Source organism: Ranitomeya imitator, chromosome 1, assembly GCF_032444005.1.
Source record: "Ranitomeya imitator isolate aRanImi1 chromosome 1, aRanImi1.pri, whole genome shotgun sequence".
NCBI lineage: Eukaryota > Metazoa > Chordata > Amphibia > Anura > Dendrobatidae > Ranitomeya > Ranitomeya imitator.
Genome location: NC_091282.1, coordinates 640,240,766 through 640,262,418, shown reverse-complemented (window position 1 = coordinate 640,262,418; position 21,653 = coordinate 640,240,766). Strand labels below are relative to the sequence as shown.

General features: G+C 46.1%; 1 protein-coding gene across 3 annotated transcripts in view; it reads right to left on the bottom strand.

Annotated features, from left to right (window-relative positions):
• Positions 1-2,818: 2,818 nt before the first annotated feature.
• The window catches only part of ISG20L2 (interferon stimulated exonuclease gene 20 like 2), a 33,057-nt gene continuing 14,222 nt past the window's right edge, over positions 2,819-21,653 (bottom strand). For 2 of the 3 annotated variants that reach the window (XM_069727606.1, XM_069727622.1), the window contains exons 2-4: positions 13,077-13,862; positions 4,035-4,235; positions 2,819-3,015 (exon numbers count right to left, since the gene is read on the bottom strand). In XM_069727606.1, the coding sequence (XP_069583707.1) occupies positions 2,902-3,015; positions 4,035-4,235; positions 13,077-13,754 (993 nt within the window). In that variant the 5' untranslated portion in view covers positions 13,755-13,862 and the 3' untranslated portion in view covers positions 2,819-2,901. Of the gene's footprint in view, positions 3,016-4,034; positions 4,236-13,076; positions 13,863-20,698; positions 20,841-21,653 lie in introns of all 3 variants that reach the window. The other variant, XM_069727614.1, reaches the window with a different exon arrangement.

The window sequence follows — 21,653 nt, the reverse complement described above, 5'->3', positions numbered from 1 at the left end:
AAAATATGATACGTATGAAGGGAAATACATCTATGAAGCAGGATTGTAACATAGAATTAAAGCAAATGAAGGAGAGATTGGAAGACAGACAATATCCTAAATGGATGCTTGCACGGGCATGTAACATTGTAGAAAATATTCTCAGATGTGACATTTTGGAAGATAAAAATGATAAGGCTATGTGCACACCTTCAGGATTTTTTGCAGAAATTTCCTGAGAAAATCCTGAGATTTTCTGCAAGAAATCTGCATGCGTTTTTTGCGCTTTTTTTTGCGGATTTTTACGGACATTTCCCAATGCATTATATAGTGGGAAATCCGTGAAAAAAACGCAAAATTAATGAACATGCTGCATTTTTTACCGCGATGCGTTTTTTCATGGAAAAAAAACGCATCATGTGCACAAAAATTGCAGAATTCATTAAAAATGATGGTATGCATAATGTATTCTTTTTTTTGCGGTTTTATAGCGTTTTTATCTGGACAAAACGCGAAAAAACCTGCGTGCGCACACAGCCTAAAAGTGGAGGTAGGAATAAGGACAATAAATCAAGTGAATGTAATATTAATTTTACTGCAACATACAGTCCCCTATTCAAGCAAATTAAGAAAATTATTGATAAACATGTATCTATTTTTTACCAAGAAGAGAAACTCAAACTATTTTATCCAATCAGATTTTCAGGTAGGAGGGCGCCCACTTTGGGGAATATTTTATCCCCTAGCTTATACATTAATGATGGTGAATAAAAATCTAAAAGATTTCATTCAATAGGGTTCTATAAATGTGGTCATAACATCTGTACCTGCTGCAAACACAGTGAGAACACCACGGCATTTACTTCAACGGCAACAGGTAAAACATATCCAATAAAAATGTTATTAATGGATCGCCTAAATATTATACTTTTCAATGGATTAATTTGGTTATAATGAATTTGTACTAAATGTATCTTCAAAGTTTCCCTTGTATAAGTACTTGATGACGTGATTGGTGGTTCTGTACCACATGACTGCACAGGGTATGACATAAAAAGCTATTCCGTGTTAAAATAGTATGCAATGAATAAGGATTAAATTCCAAAACGCGTATGCTAGATTTGCTCATTTTTTCTGCCCATGTACACTGGTGTGACTTTTTAATTCTTCAATAAAGACGTCTGAATATTATTCAACACGCTGGATATATTTCTACAAATGGTTTCCTAACTGCAGAACTGCAGGTTTCCTTGCATGGTATCCATTGAGAAGGTGAGCTGATATTTTTCTCTCTTTTTAGCATAAAAAGAATCCTATCAGTAAACGGCGTAGCACAAAACAAAGGCGCAATTTATTTTTTTTTTTAACAAACTTCGTATTTTTTCTTCACTACTCAAATAAAAAAAGAACCTAGACATGTTTGGTGTCTATGAACTCATAATGACCTGGAGAATCACAATGACAGGTCAGTTTAAGCATTTAGTGAACATGGTAAAAAACAAAACAAAAAAAATTTAAAAAATAGTTTTGGAATTGCACTTTTTTTTGCAATTTCATCGCACTTGGAATTTTTTGCCTGTTTTCCAATACACAATATGGTACAACCAATGGTGTCATTCAAAAGTACAACTCGTCCCGCAAAAAACAAGCCCTCATATGGCCATATTAACAGATAAATAAAAAAACGTTATGGCTCTGGGAAGAAGGGGAGCGACAAACACACACAAAAAAAAACGTAAAAGGGCTTTGTCGTGAAGGGGTTAATAAGATGACTTTTGGGTTTTCATTGGCTGTAAGCCATAATCATCAACATTAACAGAAATGGACACTTGAAATAGATCACTGTGTAATGATAATATAATATAGGAGTTTCACTTTTTGTACTGAAGAACTGAAATAAATTAACTTTGATGATATTCTAATTTTGTGAGAAGCACCTGTATCAGTTTCCACATTTTAGGACAGTGGCTTCTCAAGAATAACTTTTAGCTCCATTCACTATAATTCTTCCGCGCTGTCAATTCCTGCATTGTTGACACCTGAAAACACAAATATGTCTCTTCCTGCTGAAAGCTCGGCAACGTCATCATCAAAGCTACGAGAAGTTTCCAGTTGTAACCTAACATCATTCACTGACAGCAAACAGCCATTAAAACCAGAGAATGGCGTTTCCATCAACTCATTTTACCTCACAATCCACCACTTATAGTAAACAAGGCATTCACTGATGACCCTTGTTGTCCCCTCCAGGAGGCGGCCACCCGTGACCCTCTCTGTCCCTTCCGGGTGGCGGCGGCCCTTCGAGTCGCTTCGACCCTCTCCGTTCCCTCCCGGAGGTGGCAGCCCATCAACCCTTGTTACCCCTTCCAAGAGGGGGCTGCCCGCGAACCTCTCCGTCCCCTCTGGGAGGAGGACATCCTCGAACTTACATTCCATATGGAAACCCCTTTAAAGGTGCAGCCAAATATCCATAATCACTTATATGGTTATCCCTATAAATGTGGGCCGAATTACAGTAACGTAGGTATGATTGCTGGGGGTCTAGCCGGTGTGACCCCCTACCCATCCCAACGAAGGGTTTCTGGGTGAAAGAAGCAATAGTGAATGTACATGACTACCACTAGTCACAGTCAATGGGAGCGGTGTTCCCACTTCTACGTTCAGAGTTGCTGGGTCTCTTTTATGCCCTCGTAGTCAGATCTCTGCCATTATTACATGGAGATTTTATTAGGGAGCGTTTTTTTATGTAATTATCCTATAGGAAGAGATTAGATCAGACCGCAGTGGTTGGTGACTTTTTGTTTACCCCCTGCATATATATCAGACACAGGACACAGTGTAGGAGGGAGGCGACACTCCTATTTTATTCCCTTGACGTCATATAAAACATTTTAGCTATGATAAAACCGTGGAGATGAGAGATCATTGTTGTGCTGCGCCTGCCGCCAGCTCCCGCTCGTACTCCGCCTCCACTACCCGGTACAGCTCCATCGTAGTCTTGGCGTCTTCTACAGAGGAATGGCCGCCTTTTCCCATCTGCAGGACAAAATATAGGGTGAATGTATACATGGTACATTTTTCTTAACATACGCAGCTCTTTATATCTCTTGTGGAGGGTTAGTCTCAAGAGGCGATCTGGTTCTGCTTAACATAGAAAAAAAGACCTAAAAATTACTATTTATTAGATATGTGTTAAAAGGATGGATAACATCCGATAATAGACATACATACAAAGAAAAAATATCTTAAAAACGGATATAAATGGGGGCAGGGAATTGCTACCCACACCCTGAACTGTTGCCTATCCTGTTTCTGGCTCACTATACGGTTCTGACTTCATTGATTATACCCCTACCATCATTATCCGTTGCACTCTACATTTTGACTGGTCCCATAGAGATTCTTTTTTGATTATTTGTCATTCCCTTGGACATATTATTAACAAATCATTAGGGTGTCTATCTAGGGAACGGGTTGTTTTTGTTTATTACTTGCCTAAGTCTGCACACATTTATATGTCCCCCTCTATAATTAGGGTTATCTAGGGCTAATAAGGACAGCCACTATCATATCCCCTTAGGGTGCCAACCTCCGCTGGTAGGTAAGAAACAGGATAGGCAACAGTTTAGGGTGTGGGTAGCAATTCCCTGCTCCCATCTATATCTATTTTTAAGATATTTTTTCTGTGTATGTATGTCTGTTATCGGATGTTATCCATCCTTTTAACGCATATTTAATAAAGTCACTTTTAGGTCTTTTTTTCTCTATGTTAAGTAAACTTTATTAGAGACCGTACATTCAAAAACATTTTTCACTAGCGATCGGAGTCTGCTAAGCTTTGGCGATCACGTCTGGCTCTGATCACTGCCGTTTAACCATTTAAATATTGTCATGGCTCCCATTAGCCTCATGCAAAGTGATGAAGGAGGACTGATGGGTTGTTATGACCACATGGCTGCCATTGGGGGCTTCACAGGAAATGTCATGTTAACCGTACACTCGAAACCTGCAACATCAGGACAAAATGGACTCAGAGAGAGGTGCGGGGGCCGTACCTGGATGTCTTTATGAAGAATCTGTTTGGCGAGACGCTTCAGGGATGCAGTTTCCTTCTCTGGGAAGCCAGCCTTACGGTTCAACAGTGGGATCTTCGACGTGTCTCGAGTCATCTCCTTAGGATGGAAGTAGCTCAGGGCCTTATAGTCATTTTGTATGGCGTGGCCAATAACTATCTTACCGTGGAGAAGTTTCAGGACCTGTGGGATAAGAAGTTAAATAAGTGGTGTGCTCCCTCAGTGAATGCTGCATGTTGCAACATGTCTATTTATGCTGTGGGCTTCCTCTAAGTGGTGCCTGCAAGATGCAACAATGTTTATACTGTGTGCTTCCTCTAGTGATACCTGCAGGTCACTACATCTATAGCTTGGGCTCCCTCTAGTGATACCTGCAGGTCACTACATCTATAGCGTGGGCTCTCTCTAGTGATACCTGCAAGTCACTACATCTATAGCGTGGGCTCTCTCTAGTGATACCTGCAGGTCACTACATCTATAGCGTGGGCTCTCTCTAGTGATACCTGCAAGTCACTACATCTATAGCGTGGGCTCTCTCTAGTGATACCTGCAGGTCACTACATCTATAGCGTGGGCTCCCTCTAGTGATACCTGCAGGTCACTACATCTATAGCGTGGGCTCCCTCTAGTGATACCTGCAGGTCACTACATCTATAGCGTGGGCTCCCTCTAGTGATACCTGCAGGTCACTACATCTATAGCGTGGGCTCTCTCTAGTGATTTCTGCAGGTCACTACATCTATAGCATGGGCTCTCTCTAGTGATACCTGCAGGTCACTACATCTATATCATGGGCTCCCTCTAGTGATACCTGCAGGTCACTACATCTATAGCATGGGCTCTCTCTAGTGATACCTGCAGGTCACTACATCTATACTGTGTGCTCCCTCTAGTGATACCTGCAGGTCTCTACATCTATAGCATGGGCTCCCTCTAGTGATACCTGCAGGTCACTACATCTATAGCTTGGGCTCCCTCTAGTGATACCTGCAGATCACTACATCTATAGCTTGGGCTCCCTCTAGTGATACCTGCAGGTCACTACATCTATAGCGTGGGCTCCCTCTAGTGATACCTGCAGGTCACTACATCTATACTGTGTGCTCCCTCTAGTGATACCTGCAGGTCTCTACATCTATAGCATGGGCTCCCTCTAGTGATACCTGCAGGTCACTACATCTATAGCTTGGGCTCCCTCTAGTGATACCTGCAGGTCACTACATCTATAGCGTGGGCTCCCTCTAGTGATACCTGCAAGTCACTACATCTATAGCATGGGCTCCCTCTAGTGATACCTGCAGATCACTATATCTATACTGTGTGCTCCCTCTAGTGATACCTGCAGGTCACTACATCTATAGCATGGGCTCTCTAGTGATACCTGCAGGTCACTACATCTATAGCATGGGCTCCCTCTAGTGATACCTGCAGGTCACTACATCTATACTGTGTGCTCCCTCTAGTGATACCTGCAGGTCACTACATCTATAGCATGGGCTCTCTCTAGTGATACCTGCAGGTCACTACATCTATAGCGTGGGCTCTCTCTAGTGATACCTGCAAGTCACTACATCTATAGCGTGGGCTCTCTCTAGTGATACCTGCAGGTCACTACATCTATAGCGTGGGCTCCCTCTAGTGATACCTGCAAGTCACTACATCTATAGCGTGGGCTCCCTCTAGTGATACCTGCAGGTCACTACATCTATAGCATGGGCTCTCTCTAGTGATTTCTGCAGGTCACTACATCTATAGCATGGGCTCTCTCTAGTGATACCTGCAGGTCACTACATCTATAGCATGGGCTCCCTCTAGTGATACCTGCAGGTCACTACATCTATAGCATGGGCTCTCTCTAGTGATACCTGCAGGTCACTACATCTATACTGTGTGCTCCCTCTAGTGATACCTGCAGGTCTCTACATCTATAGCATGGGCTCCCTCTAGTGATACCTGCAGGTCACTACATCTATAGCTTGGGCTCCCTCTAGTGATACCTGCAGGTCACTACATCTATAGCGTGGGCTCCCTCTAGTGATACCTGCAGGTCACTACATCTATACTGTGTGCTCCCTCTAGTGATACCTGCAGGTCTCTACATCTATAGCATGGGCTCCCTCTAGTGATACCTGCAGGTCACTACATCTATAGCTTGGGCTCCCTCTAGTGATATCTGCAGGTCACTACATCTATAGCGTGGGCTCCCTCTAGTGATACCTGCAGGTCACTACATCTATAGCATGGGCTCCCTCTAGTGATACCTGCAGGTCACTACATCTATACTGTGTGCTCCCTCTAGTGATACCTGCAGGTCACTACATCTATAGCATGGGCTCTCTCTAGCGATACCTGCAGGTCACTACATCTATAGCGTGGGCTCTCTCTAGCAATACCTGCAGGTCACTACATCTATAGCGTGGGCTCTCTAGCGATACCTACAGGTCACTACATCTATAGCATGGGCTCCCTCTAGTGATACCTGCAGGTCACTACATCTATAGCGTGGGCTCCCTCTAGTGATACCTGCAGGTCACTACATCTATAGCGTGGGCTCCCTCTAGTGATACCTGCAAGTCACTACATCTATAGCATGGGCTCCCTCTAGTGATACCTGCAGATCACTATATCTATACTGTGTGCTCCCTCTAGTGATACCTGCAGGTCACTACATCTATAGCATGGGCTCTCTAGTGATACCTGCAGGTCACTACATCTATAGCATGGGCTCCCTCTAGTGATACCTGCAGGTCACTACATCTATACTGTGTGCTCCCTCTAGTGATACCTGCAGGTCACTACATCTATAGCATGGGCTCTCTCTAGTGATACCTGCAGGTCACTACATCTATAGCATGGGCTCCCTCTAGTGATACCTGCAGGTCACTACATCTATACTGTGTGCTCCCTCTAGTGATACCTGCAGGTCACTACATCTATAGCATGGGCTCTCTCTAGCGATACCTGCAGGTCACTACATCTATAGCGTGGGCTCTCTCTAGCAATACCTGCAGGTCACTACATCTATAGCGTGGGCTCTCTAGCGATACCTACAGGTCACTACATCTATAGCATGGGCTCCCTCTAGTGATACCTGCAGGTCACTACATCTATAGCGTGGGCTCTCTCTAGTGATACCTGCAAGTCACTACATCTATAGCATGGGCTCTCTCTAGTGATACCTGCAGGTCACTACATCTATAGCGTGGGCTCTCTCTAGTGATACCTGCAGGTCACTACATCTATAGCATGGGCTCTCTCTAGTGATACCTGCAGGTCACTACATCTATAGCGTGGGCTCCCTCTAGTGATACCTGCAGGTCACTACATCTATAGCGTGGGCTCCCTCTAGTGATACCTGCAGGTCACTACATCTATAGCGTGGGCTCTCTAGCGATACCTACAGGTCACTACATCTATAGCGTGGGCTCCCTCTAGTGATACCTGCAAGTCACTACATCTATAGCATGGGCTCCCTCTAGTGATTCCTGCAGATCACTACATCTATACTGTGTGCTCCCTCTAGTGATACCTGCAGGTCACTACATCTATAGCATGGGCTCTCTCTAGTGATACCTGCAGGTCACTACATCTATACTGTGTGCTCCCTCTAGTGATACCTGCAGGTCACTACATCTATAGCATGGGCTCTCTCTAGTGATACCTGCAGGTCACTACATCTATACTGTGTGCTCCCTCTAGTGATACCTGCAGGTCACTACATCTATAGCATGGGCTCTCTCTAGTGATACCTGCAGGTCACTACATCTATACTGTGTGCTCCCTCTAGTGATACCTGCAGGTCACTACATCTATAGCATGGGCTCTCTAGTGATACCTGCAGGTCACTACATCTATAGCGTGGGCTCTCTCTAGTGATACCTGCAGGTCACTACATCTATACTGTGTGCTCCCTCTAGTGATACCTGCAGGTCACTACATCTATAGCGTGGGCTCTCTAGCGATACCTACAGGTCACTACATCTATAGCATGGGCTCCCTCTAGTGATACCTGCAGGTCACTACATCAATACTGTGGGCTCCCTCTAGTGATACCTGCAGGTCACTACATCTATAGTGTGGGCTCCCTCTAGCGATACCTGCAAGTCACTACATCAATACCGTGGGCTCCCTCTAGTGATACCTGCAGGTCACTACATCTATAGCGTGGGCTCCTGCTAGTGATACTGTACCTGCAGGTCACTACATTCATACCGTGCGCTCCCCCTAGTAATACCTGCAGACAACTACCTCTATACTGCGAGCTCCCTCTAAAGGTACCTTCAGGTCACTACCTCTATACCGTGTGCTCCCTCTAGTGGTACCTGTAGGGCACAACATGTCTAAAGTATCTTATTCCAAGAGCCATAACTATTACTTTTTCTTGGAAGGAAAAACGATGTAACTCTCGCACCCACCCGAAAAAAAGAAAAGATTTTGCCATTTTTATATTCCCCATAAGGAATAAGTATTTTAATAATCTAATAGTTCAGACAATTACAGTCGAGGCCACACCAAGTATGTGGTAGCTAGGACTGAGCTGCAGTACCAGACATCGCCACAATTGGATGACTGGTGCTGTGCTGAAGTGGAGTGCTTAGAAATCAGACAGCACCAATCAAGCACTGATGAACCATTACGCCATCAACCTCTAAAAGGCGGCCATTCAGACTAGGCAGGAATTGGTTAAATAAGTTGATACACGTGGGTGTTGGGGCTTAGAGCTGAAATATCCTGCATGTCTATTGCTCCAGTCCCTGACAGCAAGCAGCTTGGATGGTAAACATATCATTCATTCTCTGAGCTGAAATATCCTGCATATCTATTGCTCCAGTCCCTGACAGCAAGCAGCTTGGATGGTATCTGAGTCATTCTATCTTCGGCATTGAATCCTGCATGTATCTATATATGTTAGTCATACTATTATGCCTTTGTGTTTATAGATATTTAACTCACTTTTGCATGTCCTTACTCAGAGAGATCACATAACTGTTTCAAAGTGCTTTATGATCCATGTAGACCTGGACATTTGTTTATCTGATCACTACATTTATTGTGTCCTGTTGTCTCAACTGAGTTAGATTGATTGCTAACGAGCTTTAACACAAAAAAAAAAAAAAAAAAAGAGATCTAAGGGCTAGCCTTCTATAAATGTAGATGTAGCTTGGGGATGCATTCGTGCAGGGGTGCATTCGTGCACTGTTAGTCGTGTATTTTTTATTCAAAGTACTTTTTTTTCTAAGTACTTGGCAGTTATAACATGGCAGTTACACAGGGCAGGAGACAGGTAAGAAAAACAAAATCTAATCCATATTCACTTGAAACAGCACAAATACTCACCATATTTATTTGTATAATCTATATTCTGGCTGCTGCATTCACTCACATTCACCGCCCTTGCATTAACTCTCTACACTCCATCCATATCGGCCCCTCTGTCCTTGCCTCTCCTATGTATAGCACTCATGCTCTATTCACATTGCTTAACAGCACAGATCCATTCAGTCCCAACATCCAACACAAGAGACGCTCTCACAAATCACTTAACCATCTGCTCACTCTTTCGATCCTCCTTCTCCTAGTCGCTGGAGACATATCTCCAAACCCCGGCCCCCCATGTTATAGCCAGTCAAACCTCCCAATTGCTACACCCAGAAACCCCTCTAACCTTATTAATATTCCCTGCATGCCTGCTGTCTCTTTCAATTGTGCCCTTTGGAATTCTCGCTCTGTGTGTAATAAACTCTCCTTCATTCATGACTTCTTCCTTTCTAATTCTCTTAATCTCCTGGCTCTTACTGAAACCTGGATCCAGCAGTCAGACACCACCGCTGCTGCTGCTCTTTCATATGGTGGACTACACTTTTCTCATACCCCAAGATCAGACAACAGAGCAGGTGGAGGCGTTGGTCTGCTCCTTTCACCCAAATGTACTTTCCAAGTTATCCCCCAAGTACCCTCACTTGTCTTCCCTTCCTTTGAGGTCCATGTGGTCAGACTCTACGTCCCCTTCTCCATGCGAGTGGCGGTGGTGTATCGTCCTCCCGGCCCCTCTCATCAGTTCCTGGATCACTTTGCCACCTGGCTTCCACACTTTCTCTCCTGTGACACCCCCACCCTTATCATGGGTGATTTCAACATCCCCATTGCCTCTCCCCTCTCCCCATCTGCTTCTCACCTTTTATCTCTATCCTCCTCTTTTGGCCTCTCGCAGCATACTAACTCTCCAACACATGAAGATGGAAACTCCCTTGACTTGGTCTTCTCCCGACTTTGCTCAGTGGATGACTTCACAAACTCCCCTCTCCCGCTCTCTGACCACAACCTTCTTTCATTCTCTATCAAGAACTGCCATCCCGCTCAGGTCACCCCCACTTTCCACACCTATAGAAACATACAGGCCATTAACACCCAGAAACTTATGATGAACTTGCAGTCCTCATTGGCCCCTATTTCCTCCATCTCATGTCCTGATTCTGCATTGAAGCATTACAATGAAACCCTGCAAAGTGCTCTGGATGAAGCTGCTCCTCCTATACATAAAACAACTCGGCACAGACGGCAACAACCGTGGCACACGCTGCAAACACGTTTCCTGCAGCGGTGCTCCAGGTGCGCAGAACGTCTGTGGAGAAAATCTAATCTACCCAAAGATTTCATCCATTATAAGTTCATGCTAAAGACATACAATTCTGCCCTTCACCTCTCCAAACAAACCTACTTCAACACCCTCATCACCTCCCTGTCCAATAACCCTAAACGTCTCTTTGACACGTTCCAGTCCCTACTCAACCCAAGAGAGCAGGCCCCAACCACGGATCTCCGTGCTGACGATCTGGCCAATTACTTCAAAGAAAAAATTGACCACATTCGACAGGAAATCATCTCCCAATCTCTTCATACCATGCACTGTCCTCCCTCCCCCACTGCATCTAGTTCACTCTCTGACTTTGAAGCAGTTACAGAAGAAGAAGTAAGCAGGCTCCTTGCATCTTCGCGCCCGACCACTTGCACCAGTGACCCCATTCCGTCACATCTCCTCCAGTCCCTTTCCCCGGCTATCACCTCTCACCTAACAAAAATATTCAACCTTTCCCTCACTTCCGGTATTTTTCCCTCCTCATTTAAGCATGCCATCATACATCCATTACTTAAAAAACCATCCCTCGATCAAAACTGTGCCGCTAATTATAGACCTGTCTCTAATCTTCCCTTCATCTCTAAACTCCTCGAACGCCTGGTCCACTCCCGTCTTACCCGCTATCTCTCAGATAACTCTCTTCTCGACCCTCTTCAATCTGGCTTCCGCTCTTTACACTCTACTGAAACTGCCCTCATTAAAGTCTCTAATGACCTACTAACAGCTAAATCTAATGGTCACTACTCCATGCTAATTCTCTTGGATCTCTCTGCAGCATTTGACACTGTGGATCATCAGCTCCTCCTCACTATGCTCCGCTCCATCGGCCTCAAGGACACCGTTCTCTCCTGGTTCTCCTCCTATCTCTCTGACCGATCCTTCACTGTATGTTTTGCTGGTTCCTCCTCCTCTCACCTTCCCCTTACTGTTGGGGTTCCTCAAGGATCAGTCCTAGGCCCCCTACTCTTCTCGTTGTATACTGCCCCTATTGGACAAACAATCAGTAGATTTGGTTTCCAGTACCATCTCTATGCTGACGACACCCAATTATACACTTCTGCTCCCGATATCACACCGACCTTTTTAGAAAACACCAGTGATTGTCTTACCGCTGTCTCTAACATCATGTCCTCCCTCTATCTGAAACTAAACCTGTCAAAAACTGAACTCCTCGTGTTCTCTCCCTCTACTAACCTACCTTTGCCTGACATTGCCATCTCCGTGTGCGGTTCCACCATTACTCCAAAGCAACATGCCCGCTGCCTTGGGGTCATCCTTGATTCTGACCTTTCATTCACCCCCTACATCCGATCACTGGCTCGCTCTTCTTACCTGCATCTCAAAAACATTTCTAGAATTCGCCCTTTTCTTAATTTCGACTCTGCAAAAACTCTGACTGTTTCACTTATTCATTCTCGTCTGGACTATTGTAACTCTCTACTAATCGGTCTCCCTCTTGCAAAACTCTCCCCGCTCCAATCTGTCCTGAATGCTGCAGCCAGGATCATATTCCTCACCAACCGTTACACCAATGCCTCTACCCTGTGCCAGTCATTACACTGGCTACCCATCCACTCCAGAATCCAGTACAAAACTACTACCCTCATCCACAAAGCACTCCATGGCTCAGCACCACCCTACATCTCCTCCCTGGTATCAGTCTACCACCCTACCCGTGCCCTCCGCTCCGCTAATGACCTCAGGTTAGCATCCTCAATAATCAGAACCTCCCACTCCCGTCTCCAAGACTTTACACGTGCTGCGCCGATTCTTTGGAATGCACTACCTAGGTTAATACGATTAATCCCCAATCCCCACAGTTTTAAGCGTGCCCTAAAAACTCATTTGTTCAGACTGGCCTACCGCCTCAATGCATTAACCTAACGATCCCTGTGTGGCCTATTTATAATAAAAAAAAAAAAAAAAAGGTTCCTCGCATCATGTTCTCATACACTTTATGCAGTATTAGCCCTCTGTGTCTGTACTGCTACATACTTAGGCAGGTAACTGGTTCATGCAGCTTTACATGAACACCTGAGCCTTACACTATAGCTGGTCCGAATAACTAAAGCAATTGTTACCATCCACCTCTCGTGTCTCCCCTTTTCCCCATAGTTTGTAAGCTTGCGAGCAGGGCCCTCACTCCTCCTGGTATCTGTTTTGAACTGTATTTCTGTTATGATGTAATGTTTATTGTCTGTACAAGTCCCCTCTATAATTTGTAAAGCGCTGCGGAATATGTTGGCGCTATATAAATAAAATTATTATTATTATTATTAGAGGGGAGTAGGCGGATAGCTGACATGGCTGGTGGCGGCGTAAAACAAAGATTGGGCATGTTGAAATCCAGCATGCTCCATTCCTCTTTTCCCTGAAAGCAAGCTTACCTCTTTTTGTGCTACGCTGAAGGGGGTGGCGTTGGATAAATGTTCCCTCCGGATCCCACTCCATTTGGTCCTGAAGTCAGTGACTGGGCAGACGGGCCTTATGTACTTGTCATACACCACGTCACCATGGTAATTCACGACGCTGCACCGCGCCAGGGCGCTGTTTTGGCCCCTAAACCCTGTGCCCACCATTTCACAGTCAATAGCAAGCAGCTTGTGGCTGGGCACTGACATGGCAGCGGAGAGGCCGCTTTCATACTCGCTAAGCAGGTTGCGCTGCGGTATGAGGGGCTTGGCAGGTTCTTTGATGTTGTTCATTGCGGGGGCATTGCAGTCTTTGGAGGGGGCGGCAGGATGATTAGCGGCACAGTTTATACTGATGCTTAACGTCCCCGGTTGGTGTGGTGCGCTTGCAGTCACAGTCCGAGATGACCCATCCAGTACCCCCTGATGTTTCCGCTGCCCATGACTCTCCGCCTGCCCGTTGTGCCGACCGCACTCCCACGCATTTTTCGGCTGCCCCGGTCTCTTATTCGGTAGCTGTTTTTGCTTGAGGAATCCGCGTTTCTCCAGATACTTCCGCTTTTTCAAAAATTCCTTGTGCTTTCGATTTCCTTGGCCGCTCTGTGCCCTCGAGAAGCCGGAGGACATGTCTATGTTTATGAATGGGTCGGCCATGATGGCTCCTTCACCGGCGTGGGCTGAAAACTAAATAACGTGTATCGTCCCTGCTTCATCCGATGGTAAATGGCGTCCCAGAGTTGGTTGGCGAGAAAGCGACATCACCTATAACACACAGACGCATGGTTACACAGTGCTCGTACTGTAAAGAATCCTTTCCATTCCTCTGTGAGGAAAACTGGGTGATAGAGAACACAAATTTGGAATATAAAAAAAAAAAAATTATACAACCACTGGCAAAAATTACCGTACGTAATCACCAGCCTTGGAGGATGTTCATTCAGTTTTTTATTTTTTTTTTTTATGAAAAAAAAGCAGATCACAGACATGGCACAAAACTAAAGTCATTTCAAATGGCAACTTTCTGGGTTTAAGAAACACTAAAAGAAATTAATTACAAAAAATGTGGTAGTCAGTAATGGTTACTTTTTTAGAACAAGCAGAGGGGAAAAATTATGGAATCATGAAAAACAAAACAACAACAAAAAAAACACTCCAACACATCACTAGTATTTAGTTGCACCACCTCTGGCTTTTATAACAGCTTGCAGTCTCTGAGGCATGGACTTAATGAGCGTCACACAGGATTCTTCATCAATCTGGCTCCAATTTCTCTGATTGTTGTTGCCAGATCAGCTTTGCAGGTTGGAGCCTTGTCATGGACCATTTTCTTCAACTTCCACCAAAGATTTTCAATTGGATTGAGATCCGGACTATTTGCAGGCCATGACATTGACCTTATGTGTCTTTCAAGGAATGTTTTCACAGTTTAGCTCTATGGCAGGATGCATTATCATCTTGAAAAATGATTTCATCATCCCCAAACATCCTTTCAATTGATGGGATAAGAAAAGTGTCCAAAGTATTAACAAACTTGTGCATTTTTTGAAGATGTAATGACAGCCATCTCCCCAGTGCCTTTACCTGATATGCAGCCTCATATCATCAATGACTGTGGAAATTTGCATGTTCTCTTCTGGCAGTCACTATAAATATCATTGGAATGGCACCAAACAAAAGTTCCAGCATCATCACCTTGCCCAATGAGACAATGGCTCCTGCAGTGCATCACTGAAGAGGTTACCTTAGTTCATTGCTCTCACTTTATGGCAATGCTGTGTGGGAATTTTCCCACGCAGCAGTGCTGCAAGTGAGAGTATGAACTATACTCACAGTGGCGCAAAGATACAGTGCGGAAGGATACCTTCCGTCATTGTATCGCTGGAGCCCCTGGAGAGTGGTCGCATCAGCTGATGTGGCAGCGCTCCACGGGAGATCGTCATGGGACACGCATATTAATTGGATTACTGCGGATCAGGGAGTATACGGTTGGTTTAATATTTTCACAGGTGATTGATGGCTTCGGGAGCAAGGTGATTGGTGAGTATGTACTGCATATTGTATGTTCTGCATGTTGTATGTACTGCAGCACGGTGGATCAATGGTTAGCACTGAGGACTTGCAGCGCTGGAGTCCTGGGTTCAAATCCCACCAAGGACAACATCTGCAAGGAGTTTTAATGTTCTCCCCGTGTTTGCTTGGTTTTCCTCCGGGTATTCCAGTTTCTTCCCACATTCCAAAGACATACTGATAGGGAATTTAAATTGTGAGCCTCATCGGGGACAGTGATGATGTGTGTAAAGCGCTGCGGAATATGTTAGCGCTATATAAAAATAAAGATTATTATGTACTGCATGTTGTATGTACTGTATATGTGGGCTTTTTCTTTTTGTACATTCAACACAATAACTGGTTGATGGGACTACTACTGTCCCATCATTGGCTAATGTGTCAATCACTGTCACTGTAGCAGGCATAGCCGGATGGGACTTGGTAGTCCCATCAGACAATGTCTGCACACGCACCGCAGACCCCCGGAAGACACCCACATACAGCCCGACGGACAGCCCGCAGACCCTTGGACACCCACACAGCTCGCAGACCCCCGCACACCCATGGATAGCCCGCAACCCTCGGACAGCCCCGGCAGACCCCCGGACACACATAGCTCCGCCCACACACTTCCCTCCTCCCGATCTACAGCATTTCATCCACAGCTAAACCGCAGATTTTTACATCTGCGGTTTTGCTGCAGATGTGCCTGACTCACTGCAAGTCAATGGGTGCAGAAACGCTGCAGATCCTCACAAAGAATTGACATTCGGAAAAAACACCGCTGCGTTTCCGGATTTTTTTTCAGCAGCATGTGCACGGCGGATTTGGTTTTCCATAGGTTTACATACTACTGTTAAACGCATGAAAACTGCTGATCTGCAATGTCGAAAATGCTGCGGATCCGCGGGAAAATCCACAACGTGTGCACATAGCCTTACCCTCTTTTAAGAGTTTGATAATCCTCTCCTTTGTTCCAATTGACATCTCTCGTGTTGGAGCCATGATTCATGTCAGTCCACTTGGTGCAACAGCTTTCCAAGGTGTGATCACTCCTTTTTAGGGTGTGTATCCACGTTCAGTATTACATCCGGATTAGCTGCAGATTGAACGCTGTGAACAACCGCAGCGATCAACCCGCAGCGTCCAGATGTTACAGCATAGGTGAGACGATTTTATGAATTCATATTTAGAAAAAGAAATTGTATAACTAGGGTCTCAAAAATATATAATCGTATGCAATCCCTAAAAAACTATAAATCTTTATTAAGAACCCACATATTGGATCACACCACAAAAAAATGACCACAAAATAAAAAAAAACATACACTGTGCTCACACATAAACACTTAATAAAAATGGGGTAACTAGGTGTCCCTAATGTATGCTATTCTCGCACCTTCCTACCTGTGGGGGTTGGCACCCTATAGGGGAAACGATATGGCGCCCCCACTCCACGGCGGCTGTCCCTAGGGGCCCTGTAGTACCCTATATCCCCTAGGGAAACCCACTACCCACAGATTAGGGAAACCGCTGTAGATAGACAGACGTGCTCCTATGCTAAAGGAACCCTAGATCCCCACAAGTATAAAAACAAAATAAGGAACACAGTAGGCAAAAAATGTTGGCATTATTGGCGATAAAGGAGAGGGCTATTTAGCCTAAATGCTTATAGGGCCATAATATCTGTGATAGGAGAGTCAATTGTAGTGCCCCAATACAGCCACAGACATGTCCATATATAAAATATCTCCGCTATAGCAAAGGACTGAAAGCACTTATCTCCCTTCGCCTGCCAGTTGCCATACAGATGAGGAGCGCCTCATCTGTATGGCAACTGGCAGGCGAAGGGAGATAAGTGCTTTCAGTCCTTTGCTATAGCGGAGATATTTTATATATGGACATGTCTGTGGCTGTATTGGGGCACTACAATTGACTCTCCTATCACAGATATTATGGCCCTATAAGCATTTAGGCTAAATATCCCTCTCCTTTATCGCCAATAATGCCAACATTTTTTGCCTACTGTGTTCCTTATTTTGTTTTTATACTTGTGGGGATCTAGGGTTCCTTTAGCATAGGAGCACGTCTGTCTATCTACAGCGGTTTCCCTAATCTGTGGGTAGTGGGTTTCCCTAGGGCAGAGGTCCCCAACCTTTTTTGCCCCAGGGACCGGCTTTAAGCAAGACCAGTTTTCCATGGCCCGGTGGGGTGGGGGTGGGGCTCTGGTCATATGGGGGTGGAGTTATGAAGGGGTGGAGCTTAGTGCATACTTATCATGTAATTATGACATTTATAATGAGAATTTGATTCACACATTCACACACACACATTCTCACACACACACATTCTCACACACACACACACACACACACATTCACACACACACACACACACATTCACACACCCCTCTCACCTCTCCTCGCACTCTACCACAGCATCTCATTGCCTTCCTCTGACACAGCCGGCCGCTGAATGATGACGTCATCCAGCGGCGCGTCTGTGTGAGAGGAAGCAGGAAGACAGATCGCTGGGCAGCGGAGCTGCACGGATTTCTCCCTGCCTACCGCAGCCACCCTGCAGGGGCTCCCCTCCACCTCTGCACACATTGGGATCCGGCGCTCTGCAGCTTCTCTGTGCCGGCTGTCAGCTTGACAGTCGGCACAGAGAACAGCTGACTCCCTGACCGGGGACGGCAGAATGCAGCCGCCGGGGGGAGACACTGCGGACCGCCGAATGAGGCGGCCCGACTGCGCCCCTCCCTGCCGGCTGCACCCGGGGCAAATGCCCCGGCTGCCCCCCCCCCCTAGATACGCCACTGGGCGTGTCAGTGAGGAGAGCCTGCCGCCCCACCCCATCAGGAACACACCATGCTGCGCAGGAGGGCTGCCCCCTCGTCCTGCATAATGTTCTCTGCCGGGAGCTGCGAGCTGTCACAGAGCGTGCTCTGACCAGGCGCAGGGCCGCGAAGCTAGCTGTCAGCGGCGCCGCGGACCGGCTGAAAAACCTCAACGGCCCGGTCCTGGTCCGCGGACCGGCGGTTGGGGACCTCTGCCCTAGGGGATATAGGGTACTACAGGGCCCCTAGGGACAGCCGCCGTGGAGTGGGGGCGCCATATCGTTTCCCCCACAGGTAGGAAGGTGCGAGAATAGCATACATTAGGGACACCTAGTTACCCCATTTTTATTAAGTGTTTATGTGTGAGCACAGTGTATGTTTTTTTGATTTTGTGGTCATTTTTTTGTGGTGTGAACCAATATGTGGGTTCTTAATAAAGATTTATAGTTTTTTTAGGGATTGCATACGATTATATAGATTTTATGAATTCCCATCTCCACTATGTGCACCCGGCGGCCCTGCGTTAATGGACATGCGGCGCATCTTTTTAGAAAGCAGCATGTCTGTTTACCTTGTGGCGACACTGTCGCCGCAAGGTAAAATAACAGTCCTATGTATGGGGTGCGGCGATTCTGGATGAGTGCAATGAACACATCCGGAATCACCGCACGTACAGAAGGGGGTGGCGCTTTGGGCGGAGCTAGGTTTCCGCTCCGTCCAAAGCACCGTCATTATGGACCGTGGACATGCACCCTTAGGGCTTGTTTTCACTTGCGAGGAACACGTCCGTGCGACTCCATGTGTTGCTATGCGGCCGCACGCTCCGCTCCACAGTGCCGGCGCCAGAGCTTCGTTTCCACATGCGAGACACGGACGTGTTCCTCGCAAGTGAAAACAAGCCCTTAGAGGCAGAGTAACGAGCAGACCTAATTTGATGCAAGTGTTTGTTTTGGGAATTGAAATTCAGAGGGTGATCCCATAATTCTTTCCCACATAATTGAGTGAGTCCATAATTTTTCTCCTCTGCTTGTTCTAAAAAAAAAAGAACAAATACTGACTACAACATTCTTTCATTTTATGTTCTTGATTTCTTTTAGGCTGTGCACACGTTGCGGTTTTTTCGCGATAAAAACGCTATAAAACCGCAAAAAAAAACGCATACAATAAGCATCCCATCATTTAGAATGAATTCTGCATGTTTTGTGCACATGATGCGTTTTTTTCCGCGAAAAAAACGCATCACAGTAAAAACCGCAGCATGTTCATTAATTTTCCGTTTTTTTTTGCGGATTTCCCACTCCAAAATGCATTGGGAAGTGTCCGGAAAAAAACGCATCAAAAACGCGTCAAAACCACGGCAAAAACGCATGCGGTTTTCTTGCAGAAAATGTCCGGAATTCTCAGGAATTTTCTGCGAGAAATCCTGAACGTGTGCACATAGCCTCAGTGTTTCTTAACCCCTTTCTCAGGGCCGTATTTAGAGTTTCTGCTGCCCTAGGCACTTTTAGTGCTACCTCCCCTTTTGGTGAGTATGACACTGTCGGCAGTGACTTTGCCATAAATCACTGATGTGAAAGTCGCCTTTTACAGCAGATCCGGCAGTTTTTCCGCATCTGCTGTATAATGGATCACTTACGGCAAAACTGCATTCGGCCTGATTCATTCCCTATGGGACTTGCGGACATGTTAGGCACTTGCGGTTTTGTCGCGATCCGGCAAATGCGGTACTTGCAGCAATGGAAAAAAACACTGCCAGCAGTGTTTTTTGTATCACCGCAAGTGCAAAACCACACGTGCCGCACATGTCCGCAAGTAGCCATCCCTTCCTTTCCCTGTACCTTCCTAGCTCATCCCTAACCATCCCTCTCTGACCTATAACTACACTATAAAGCTTTAGGAAAACAATTTATTAACTGCCATATTCCTATGATAATGAGGCTCCAGGCTACGGCGTAGACTGGGACGGGCAGTCTCCGGGTCTCCATTCTCTCGCTGTGCACACCCTCAGTCCCTGCCTCATTCCCTGTGCACAGACCTCCCACCACCGGACCCGGTAATCACCGCTCGCAGTGGCATACCAGCAGAGGTGTATCTAGGGTTTCTGGCACCAGGGGCAAGAATTCATTTTGGTGCCCTCCCCCCACAGGACTTATGCGATTTGCACACTTAGTCATGTACGCACGAGCTCCTCTCCCTAATGCGCTCAATGATCAGTGAAAAACAGAGAAAAGCAGAAGAGAAGCTCGTTGTCACAGGACCATAAGTATGAAAATCGCATATGAGTGAAGTGTCCATGTGACGACTACTGGAACCTGCAGAGCTGAATCCTGACATCGCAGGCTTCTGAATTCTCACAACGCATGCCCTGCACACTTTTAGGATTCTCCTTTGCCGGTGGACAGTGATGTCAGCACAAGCATGTGATTTGTATACTTCTGACCACATTCTGACTAGACATGCCTGGCCTCACTCAGTTCATTTTCATTGACGGAGGCCACATATGTCTAGTCAGTATGAGACTGCATTAATGTAAATCCCAAGCACGAGAGAATCCTGACAGTGTGCAGGGCGCACTGTGAGAAGTCAGAAGTCTACAGTCATAAAGAATGACTGCAGACTCATCACAAACCTGGACATCCCCTTTAATGCTCCTAACAAATAAAAACATGAGAGTTAGTTAGTATCACAAATAACATTTACATCCAGGTACCTTATAGATGATGTCGTCTCTGGAGCCGTTCTCCTTCTTTTCTTCATCTTGTCCAGACCCCATGATGAGTTTTCTCATCCACAGCTGTCACTGCAGACTTCCATCTTCTCCGCTCTTTTGCAGAAAATCTCCACATGACACCCTTAAAGATACAAGTGTCATTATAATGCTCCTGAATAAAAAATTGCCCCTCACTATTTTGTCTGCACAAAATATGACCTCACACTGTCCCTCTTATGGTACATGCTCTTCACACTGACCTCTCCTTTCCATACCGACCCCCCTCTTCACATTGTCCTCTCACACCGTGTCCCTCTATAGGGCTCAGTATACTGTCCCCTCCTGGCTGTGCCCTTGCACTGTCCCTCCATGCTACGCCCCCACTACTCAGTTTCTATTCTGTGCCCACTCACTTTTCTGCCCCTATACTGTCTCCTCACACTATTCCCCTCCCTCCTCATACTGTCTCCTCTCACATCCCCCCTGATCACCATCCTGTCTCCTCATATATTTACTCCCTCACTTTCTATACTGCCTGCTCACCTGACTCCCCATACTGTGTCTGCACACATCCCATCACCCTCACTCCCCGTACTGTCTACATCCATTTTTCACAGCTACTCCTACTGTGTCCACACATATTCCCTTGTTCGCTCCCCATACTGGCTGCACCCATCCCCCCATATTGTTTCCTCACATATGCCCCCCATTCCCCCATACTGTTTCCTCATACATGCCCCCCATTCCCCAGTACTATTTCCTCATACATGTCCCCCATCCTCCCATCCTGTATGCATGGCTCGGCTCCCCCATACTCCCATCCTGTATACACGGTTCCCCCATCCTGTGTGCACGGCTCCCCCATCCTCCCACCCTGTGTGCACGGCTCCCCCATCCTCCCACCCTGTGTGCACGGCTCCCCCATCCTCCCACCCTGTGCGCACGGCTCCCCCAT